The following is a 10,418-nucleotide window of genomic DNA, read 5'->3' on the forward strand; positions in this document are numbered from 1 at the left end:
CTCAGTTCAAATCCAGTGCTCTTCCTCCAGTAAGTCCAGTGAGGAAATAATATAACCTCAGAGCAATGCACACACCTAATTTATTTCCAAATCACTATGAATACATATCTGGTTCCAATTCTATCAGGATCCAATTCACCCAGATCTTAGGAAAAGACATTAGAAAACAGGTAAATAAAGGGAGGAGCTAGTCTAAGATAAATGTGCCCCCCCAAATGGCAGGAAAATATAAATTACTCTCTCAAGTCAAAACAAAGGCCTCTACTCCTCTAGAGGCAGGCAGGCAAAGCTGCTCTGCCCAGCAAATCCTGCCTTTACCATTCCAGAAGATACTGGTGTCTGGAGCCTGGAAAGACATCCAGCCTTGCACTGATTTCCTCTACTTTTTTTTACTTTTGGGACTATTCTCTCCGACTTTTCATGAGGGAAGACAGCAAAGGAAAGGGGAATCTGAGGCACCAGCCATGACTATTGCCAAGTGGATCTCCCAAGCCACTACTCTGAAGCCCATTTTCAGTGAACTCTCTTGAAGAGTACCCAGACTCTTGTTCTTCAGGCACAGGGAAGGTTAGGAATGATTCCACATCTCCTCTGTCAGCATACAGGGTCCCTCTCCTTTGCCAATACCTCATCACCAGAAAACACAAGGATGTTTGAGTCTGATATTCAGGATATAGTTGACAATGGGGAAAAGGGTCACCCCATAAAACAACAAAAACAATAGATAAACATTGCAAAAAAAAGTGAAGAGAGGGTTAGGGGCCTTACCAAGACTCTGCCAGTCAATGTCTGGGCAGATATCATCACTCCCGCCCAGTCTTTCACAGAGGTCATCCAGCCAACTTCTGCTGCCTCTTCTTTTTCATCCAATGATTTGAGGGTGTTCTCTGATTGAGCAATGCCACTATTAATCTTCTGGGCCTCCTGACAACAGAGAAAACAGGGGGTTTGGACATTAAGTCAACTAGGAAAAAAAAGAGAAAATCCAGTACCTAATAGGTGGAATTAGATTCAGGGGACTCTACTTTGGGTGTCACTGAAAGGATCTATTTGAAATGACTCCATTAACTTGACATGGTGATGTTATGGGAGCCCTTGATCTTTCATCATCAAGAATATGTGAAAAATCAACCTACTGATATGGTACTAAGAAGGATATATCTCCATTCCCATTGGCAGTCCTATGGATACAGACCACCATAGTCTAAAAGCACTCATTTATAAGTATTGGTCACTCCCCAGGATCCAAGGTAGAAAAGGCATCCTGATTATTATGTCTTTTCTAAGGTCAGCAAGAGTATCTTGCTCTGAACATAGGTAAGAAAAAGATTGTTGCTTGCATGTACATGGAACTCCATCTGGCTACATATTGAATCTCCAAGTTAGAAGGAAGGAATATTAAAGAGCGGCAAAGCAGAGGGGGACACATTTTCAAGGATTTCAAAATAGAGAACCTCTCTTTGTATCATATGTTTCCTTAAGGGTAGATGTGTACTAGGAAAACAATATGATAAGCCTTTAATTCTCCTTCCTTCTACTAATTGCTTTCCATTTGTCCTTGAATCAACCTCAACCTCTTTCAATTTTCCGTTTTCTCATCAGCAAAATGAAGTGGTTGGGATTAGGGGGTCCTTGAAGATCCTACTAGATCTTAATTCTATAACCCAGTCATCCAAAATGAGTTTGTCTCAGGAAACTTCAGTTTACTTCAGATTTGAATTCTGTTCCTGAACATCAAGGGCCTTTGCTTCAGCTCTTTTAATATCATCAGGCATTCAATCCACAATTTAGTAAAATGCCTACTATGTGCCAGATTAGATAATCTACTAGGTACTATGGATACAGAGAGAAAAATGAAATAGGCTTTACCCAAGAAATCAAATTCTATTCAGGTATGTAGTCAGTTACCTTCAATCTCTAACCTCTTATTCTGACAAGGAAAACTTAAGAAAGTCTAGGTCAGTGATGGCGAACCTTTTAGAAACAAAGTGCCAGACCCTGCCCTCACCATGCCCTCCAGATCAAGAATTGTGCCCACCCCCCAGACTATGTGCCATGCCCCTCTCCCCCAAGTGCCATACACACCTTACCCCTGTCCCTTAACCTACAGAGGGGAGAGAGAAAGCACTCTCATTGCATTGCTAGGTAGAGGGATGGGTGAAGTGAGGAATGTCCTCAGCTAATATTGAGAGGGGGACTGGGAGTGGCCAGAGTGCTCAACTCCCCTCCAGCTCTGCCACCTGTGAGCTGCCCACCTTACCCGCTGTGTGCTCCTATTGAGCTGCTGGGCAAAGGGGCAGCTGAAGTGAAAAAATGTGGTCAGGCAAGGTTGCTACTCTAAGTCAAGACATAAACTTGCCCCTTAGCAGGATCTCCTTCATGGTATTCAGATTGCAGGGGGTCTCATTTTAAACCCTGCTCTCCATGGTCCTGAATTCCTGACCTGATCCCTATGCTGACAATTGCATATCATAGGTCCCTTCAGATTTTCTAATCTCCCCTAGTACCAGCACCCTTGTGACACCTTCAAATATGTGCCTTTCCTTCTTTCCAGGACTGAAGTGAGGATCAAATGAGATCATGGATATTAGAGCAGCTGCTATAGAAATAGACTTGCTTATTATGAATACACTCCTGGAAAGCTCTCTCAATGGGTGACAGCAGACAAGGCTTGGTTTGCAGCTCCCACCCCCCCACATTGATTTTAATACTTTATGAGGTCATGTTGCCCTTACAATAAAAAGATCCCCCACCACTCTGGTGTTTTGAGAGTGGGAGAGGAGAGATAGAAAAACTTAATAATAGGGTAAACACAATCTGTAAACAATGCTACTGCTGGATAATGTCAAGAAGCCCAGACCAAGTTTGCTGGGTGTGCTCAGTCCCAGGGCTGGTGACAATGGCTCTGTACACACTACTGCCAAGACAGCCTGGAAATCAAGGGTTTCAAATCTAACCTGGAACCTACAAACATGGTTCCTGGACCTCCTGCTCTTTCTAAAGTTATTATACTAAGAGCTAAGAACTTTAAGAGATTATAAGTACTTTACAGAAATTCTCTCACTGAGACAACACTGTGAGGTAGATCGAAAAGTATTTATTAAGCTCCTACTCTGTGTGAAACACTGTGTCAGACAGTAAGGACACAAAATGGAAATAAAAATGAGAAGAATTACTACTCACAATAACCATACATTCGGATGGAAGAACCCAATACATATTATGTGTGTATATGCATATGTGTTTACATGTACATGTATATGTAATATAAAGTGGATAAATACAAATACATACAAAGTAATTAAATATATGGTAATTTGAAAGGGGGGAAATTTCAGGGGGCGGTAGGGTACAATCAGGAAAGACTCCATAGAGGAGATAGTACATGAGCATCATCTTAAAGGAAGAAAGGGGATTCTATGAGGGAGGAATAAATAGGGAGTGCATTTTAGGCAAGGAGAGTGTATGGGGAGGGCAGATTATTATCCTCCTTTTATAGATAAGGGAAAAGGTTCAGAAAAGTAAAATGACAGCTCCAAAATAACAAAGTTGGGATTAGAACCTAAATCTCCCCCTGAATCCAAGATCAGAACTCTTGCCACTGCCTTATTTCACATCACAGCTAGGTGGCACCAAAGTGCACAAAGCACCAGGTCCGGAGTCAAGAACACCTGAGTTCAAATCCATCCTCTGACACTCTGTGTGTGACCCTGAGCAAGTAATTTAATTGCTGTTTGCCTCAGTTTCCTCAACTGTAAAATGTAGATAATAATAACACCTACATCTCAGGGGAACAAATGAGATAATATTTGTAGAGTGCTTAGTACAGTGCCTAATACATCTCCTTCCCCTTCCTGCCCCCCCACCATAATTTATCATGTTCATATGAAAGGTAGTATGGCAAAGTATGCAGGAAACATTTCTCAGAGCCAGCAAGTCTTGTATTTAAGTCCTGACCTTGGACAAATCATTTAATCAATCGGTGCCTAAAGCAATTCTCTAAAACTATAGAGAAATTTTTTGCATCAAAAGGAATTTCCTCATCAAGAGTTCTATAAACAAATAAAATCATAGCTCCTTCCCCCCAAAATCTCTGCTTTAGCTTAGAATTTGGAAGGGACCTCAAGAGATTGCTGTAAAATATTTCCTTCAGACAGGTGATACAGTAGGAAAGAAAAACAATAAAGCAGAAAGAACCCTGGAGTATCAGTGGAAGAGAGGAGGTCCAGGTTCTCATTCCAGCTCTGATTCTTTATTAAAATTGGAATAACAAGACGATTAGTCTCTTCAGATCTCAGTTGCTAAATCTGTAAAGTAAAGAATTCTGACTAGAAGATCCCTGAGGTCCTTTCCAGCTCTAAGCATTATTAACTCCCATTTTACAGATGAAGTAACTGAGACCTAAAAAGACTAGGTGACTCACTAAAGATCTGATAAGAGATTAAGTAGTGGTATGATGGATAGAATGCTGAACCTGGAGTCAGGAAGACCTGAATTCAAATTCATCTCAGACCTTTACTAGCTGTGTGACCCTAGGCAAGTTGCTTAACTCATTTGGCTCAGTTTCCTCAACTGTAAAATGGGAGTAATAATAATTTCCATTGCCAGGGTTATTATAAGGATAAAATAATAATACTAGTGAAGTATTTTGCAGATCTTTAAGTGAAAATATATGCTAGCTTGCTAGCTGTTGTTGGCATTTTATCTCCTAATGTAGTAGTGCCTCTTTCCATTGCATAATTTTGACAGAGGTTGTAGAGTTTCTGAACTGTGGAAAGTCATCCTACTTCCCCACTCCTACTATCAATACTAAAACGAATGGGTATCTCATGAAACCAAGAGATGGCTCTCAGGGAAGAGGTGGCCTTCTTAACTATGAAGACGACATCTTCATGGGGATGCTCATCTCTAGACTCATGGAATGATGAACCTTTTATGCCAAAATAACTCTCTAAGACATTCTAACAAATCATGGAGAAGTCAAGATCTGCCTTAAGACAAACCCATAGAGATTAAAAGATGGGTTCCAAAGGGGGGAAAAGAGCTTCTATTATTATAAAATTTAAGAATAATTTCATTTGGGCTAAAATAAACAAACACAATGACTCCTTGTTCATTTATAATGCTTTCAAAATGCTCCTTCTCAGCCTATACCATGAGACAGAGAGTTTGGAACATTTCCCTATTTTACAGATTAGGAACCCAAGGTTTACAGCATAATGCCTTATACTTAAAGAGTCAGGAGACCTGAGTGTGAATCCCAACTTAGACACTAGCTGGGTGATTTAGGGCAAGTCATTTGGTCTATCAGAGAGAGGCTCGGTTTTCCTCATCTGTAAAACAGGGATGTTAACAATTTTACAATCTACCTCACAAGTTTGTTATGAACAAAGTGTTTTATAAATCTTATAGCCTTCAAAAAACTCTGTGTGTCTTTCTTTCTCTCTCTGTCTCTCTTATCTCCATCTCTCTCTCCTCCCTCCCTCCCTTTCTATGTATTTGTCTCTGTTTTTGTTTCTCTGTCTGTTTCTCTGTCTCTGTCTCTGTCTCGGTCTCGGTCTCTCTCTCTCTCTCTCTCTCTCTCTCTCTCTCTCTCTCTCTCTCTCTCTCTCCCTCCCTCCCTCCCTCCCTCCCTCCGTCACACACACACAGAGGGAGGGGGGGGGGAGAGGCTTAGAGATTTAGAGTTTAAGTCATTTGCCCAAGGATACATAGCAAGTTGGGAATGAAGTCAAGTCTAGAAATTAAGTCCTTGCATGAAAGACCTCTTAGACCCTCCTATCATAGATACTCTGGGATTCTAAGTAGGAGCCTAAAGGAAAGATGCTTTACCAAGTTTTCTCCTCCTAGGCAGTGACTGCGAGTGACATTTGAGTTCAGTGTCAACTTCCCTCTTTTCCCCACCCTCTACCCATTTAATTCAATTTAATTCAATAAACTCTGGCTCCTGGAAATTCAGAAAGCACTGGGGGTGGGGTAGACTGGGGGGCGGCAGAGGGAAGTAAGGGGAGGACACCCAGGATTCCGCACAAACCAAATAGATTTTTAATTAGTGAATAATTCACAGGCAACAGAGGTATATGGCAGATAATACTATCTTTCCAGCCCTTTTACCTATTGTTTTACAAGGCATTCATTATTTTAATTACTTTATGATAGGCAAGGAAAAACACAGACTAAAAGGAGATAATGCATTTGTTATTATTTAGTTACATGGAATCATTGTAAGCCTAATTACTAAGTAGAGGAACCAGGGCTTCAGGAAATGCTGGTGGGGGGGGGGGGGTTAGGGAGGAGGGAAAGAGAGGAGCCAGACAAAGCCCAACTGGTCCTTGTTCCAGTCTGGCAGTGACTTACAAATCCTTGTCTCAGATCTAGATAGCAGCTCTCTGTACCAGAGGCTTCCAACTCTCTCATAGGCATTTATCTTCCTTTGGTTCACACTTGCCCAATCCTAGTGAAAATGAAGCTTCTCATCCCTGTTATAGATAAAGGGGAGGGCAGCCCAGAGACCATGTGGTCTACCTGAGACCGTACAGCAAAGCAGAGGCAGGTCCCAGGCCAGGAAACTGCCATCTCCCAAGTTACTGCTGAAGGGTCCTTTTTTTTTTTTTAAGAATCCTTGATAGCCAGAAGCATCCTTATAAGTTTTCTTGCTAAGAGGCAGGTAAATGACTCAGTGGATGGAGAGCCAGAACTAGAGACAGGAGGTCCTGGGTTCAAATCTGACCTCAGACACTTCCTAGCTGTGTGACTCTGGGCAAGTCACTAAACCCACATTGCCCAGCCCTTACCACTCTTCTGCCTTGGAGCCAATACACAATATTGGTCCCAAGACAGAAGGCAAGAGTTTTTGTTTTTGTTTTTGTGGAAGAAAAAGTTCTCTTGCTATATGGCCAATGTGGCATGTCAGAGTGGGCTAGACTTAGAGTCTGGATGAGTTGAATATAAGTCCTGCTTCCTAGTCTGTGTGATCCAGAGCAAGTCAAATAAATTAACCTTTTTTCAGTATAAGGTCAATGAGATGGTACAGTATTGGGTCTGAAAGCAGGAAGACTCATCTTCTGAGTCTGGATCTGGCCTGGGACACTTACTAGTTCTGTGATCCTGGGAAAGTCACTTCACCTTGTTTGCCTCAGTTTCCTCATCTGTAAAATGAGCTGGAGAAGGAAAGAGCAAACCACTCCAGTATTTTTGCCAAGAGAATCCCACATGGGCTGATGAAGTTGGATGTGACTTAAAGGACTGAACAACACTAACCACAACGATTCCTCATCGATAAGATGGCATTGATAATACCATAAAGAACTAGGTAAGAATCTGAAATAGTATATGTGAAAAGCATCTAGTAAAATGTTTGGGCCCTTCCTGAGAATATTTTAAATGCATGAAACAAAATATGTAGAATTATAAAGAAAATCAATTATGTTGAAATTATATGTAAAATAATTAAGTGGGTATTAAAATTTTATTTATTTATATTAGATATATTTATACATTATATAAAATATATTTATATGTAACATAACATGTCAATATATGTATGTAATAGATAATTATATGATGTGTAATATGTTTTATTAGATAGTATTAAAATATTATTTCTATTAAAATTGTTCTCTGTAAGATCTGTTTTAAAAAAAGAAAAATTCTTAAAAAAACAAGTTGACTTGCTAATTAATGAAAACAGAAAGTGATTAAGTTAAGCACTACATGAATGTCAGTGATTATTATTGTCCATTCCTCAAATTTTATAAATAAAACTGAGGCCCAAAAACAGGAAGTGATTTGTTCAAGGTTATTCATTTAATTATTGGGAGAACTAGAAAAGAATCTTGGGTGTTTTGACTTCCAGTTCAATGCTCGTTCCACTAAACCCTGTATAAAACTATAGGAAATATAAACCATGTCTGATTTCAAATGACAAAGAGAATTTCTCTCCTCAAATCTAGAAATCACCCTATCATTATGAAATCAACACCTCCCCCTCAACTCCATAAATAAACCCTAGAAATAAATAAATAAAACCTATAATAATATAAATATCCACAAATAGAACTGGAGGAAGCTACAGTAACAAAAACAAAGAGATAAAACCTACAGAATCTGTAAGACAGAACCAATCCAAGAAGAGAACTGAGTTCAAGTCCTGCGTGTTTTGCACATACTGTCTGTGTGACCTGGAGAAAGTCACTTAATTCCCTCAAGTGCTCTGGGAACTCTCTAAGACTACATTGGATAGGAGATGCCATCTTGCGTCAGTAGAGGGCTTTTCCTGTACTAATAAAATCACAGCCAGCCTTGATCCCTACAAGCAAAAATACTGGGGGAGCTAGAAATGATGCTAAGGACTATAGATGTATAAATGGTAATACACAATGGTAGAGACAAAGCATGTGGGAAGTATGGATGATAAACAAAGCGAATGTGAGGTTTTCAGGCATGGAGATAGATAACTATGATGGGAGGCAAGGCAAGGGAAGGCAAAGATTTATTATTATCCCCCTTGAAAGAGAAACAAACAGAAGTGACTTGCTGGTTTTTTCTGAGACTGGATTTCTGACTCCACAGCACACAGCCATCTAGCTGCCTCAGATACTTAGAATACTTAGAAAGACAGTTGTTATGACTATGTTATAACAATAGGAATGCTATCTCGTGAAATAAAGTTCTTTGGTAGGTTTTATTATCATTTATCTTTCATAGAGGTGGGGAAATTGAGGCTGGGAGATGTCAGTTCACTGCTCCAGGGTCACCCAGATAATGTGTCTGAAGCAGGATTCAAACCCATGTCTTATTGGCTCCAAGTTCAGAACCCTATCCATTATCCTTCATTGGCTTTCTATGAAAGGGCATGATACCTGGATGGCAGTCATAGGATCATTGCGATAATGCTAGAAGGGACATTAAGGGTTCTCTAGTTCAACTTTCCCATTTTGCAGAGGAGGATAGTCTAGAGAAGTAAAGAAATGTATCCTCATTCACACTGGGAGGAAGCACCAGACCTGGGATTTGAATTCAGGTCCTGTGACTCCAAGTTCAGCATTCTTTCCATCATACTGTCTGGCTTCTGACCCGCCACGACCTTCCTTTTCTTTATCTCCAGCTGTATATTCCAGAACACCAGTATGTTGGAGAGATTAAATTACTTGGCGAAGCCACATATGTCTTAGGCATCAAAGATGGAACTCAAACCCAAGTCCAGTGACTTTCCCCCTTCTACCATACTCCCTTATTGATGACAATGATTTTAACCTAGTCAATCCGTTCATAAACATTTATTAAGCACTTACTAAGTACCAGGTGGCTTAGGGAAGCAGTACCAGTCTTGAAGCCAGGAAGACATCCTCCTGAATTCAAATCCAGCCTCAGATACTTACTCTATGGGATCCTGGGCAAGTCGCTTAACCCTGTTTGCCTCAGTCTCCTCATCTATAAAATGATTGGCAGAAAGAAATTGGAAACATACCATTATCTTTGCCAAGAAGACCCCAAAGAGGGTCACAAAGAGTCAGCCATGACTGAGATGATTGATCAATAATGACTACCAGGCACTGTGGTAGGGGTTGGGAAACCAGCCATCCCTGACTTCCTTCTCTCTCACCCTTTGGCAGCCTTCACATACCTGACCTGAGGCAAACCATCAGGCTCAGGAAAGACAAATGAATGATTTGTGTGTCATTTCTAGGACAGCCTTGCTGGACCTCACCCTGATTGTGTCAAACATGACAAGCCATCCGTTGGACAGGAAGCATGGCTTCCTGTTTCAAAGTTAGCTTCATGGGCTTTCATTCACAGCCTAGGAAGCCAGCCCAGTATGGGTCAAGAGACAACATTCCAGATCTAGCCCCCTAAGAGCAGGGGCTGTCCTCATCCAGAGAAAGCCTCTATTATCAGAAGCCTCCCTGCCTCTCTCTGGAACTTGTCTGGGAGTCTTCTTTCTTTCCCCATTCCCTGCTAACTGACACTTGTTCAGTCATGCCCCCCTCTTTGTGACCCCATTTGCAGGTTTGTTGGTTTGTTGGTTTGTTTTGGTAAAATACTGGAGGGATTTACCATTGCTTCTCTGGCTTATTTTACAGATAAGGAAACTGAGGCAAACAGGATTAAATTATTTGATCAGGGTCATATAGGCAATGAGTGTCTGAGGCTGGATTTGAACTCTCAGCTCTTCCTGCCTCCATCCTGGAGGCACTCTACCCACTATATTACCTCGCTGCCACAAAACTCTTCTATTGGGCATTTAAAGACCTTCACAGAGACTTGAATCCGTGTTTTCAGATTGACTTCACATCATTCCCCCTGATGTATCTTGTGCTCTAACCTAGGTAGTATATTCTGTACTCTGCCCAACTCTCCCTGGAATGCCCTACCTCTTCATGTTGGCCACAGGAAACCCCAGCTTCCTTCCAAGTTAA

General features: G+C 41.0%; 1 protein-coding gene across 33 annotated transcripts in view; it reads right to left on the bottom strand.

The window, feature by feature from the left end:
• KCNMA1 (potassium calcium-activated channel subfamily M alpha 1) overlaps window positions 1-10,418 on the bottom strand; it is a 936,156-nt gene that overhangs the window by 666,607 nt on the left and 259,131 nt on the right. For all 33 annotated transcript variants that reach the window (XM_056819947.1, XM_056819943.1, XM_056819916.1 and 30 more), the window contains one exon: window positions 769-924. In XM_056819947.1, the coding sequence (XP_056675925.1) occupies window positions 769-924 (156 nt within the window). The remainder of the gene's footprint in view (window positions 1-768; window positions 925-10,418) is intronic.

This window comes from Monodelphis domestica, chromosome 1, assembly GCF_027887165.1.
Source record: "Monodelphis domestica isolate mMonDom1 chromosome 1, mMonDom1.pri, whole genome shotgun sequence".
Lineage (NCBI taxonomy): Eukaryota > Metazoa > Chordata > Mammalia > Didelphimorphia > Didelphidae > Monodelphis > Monodelphis domestica.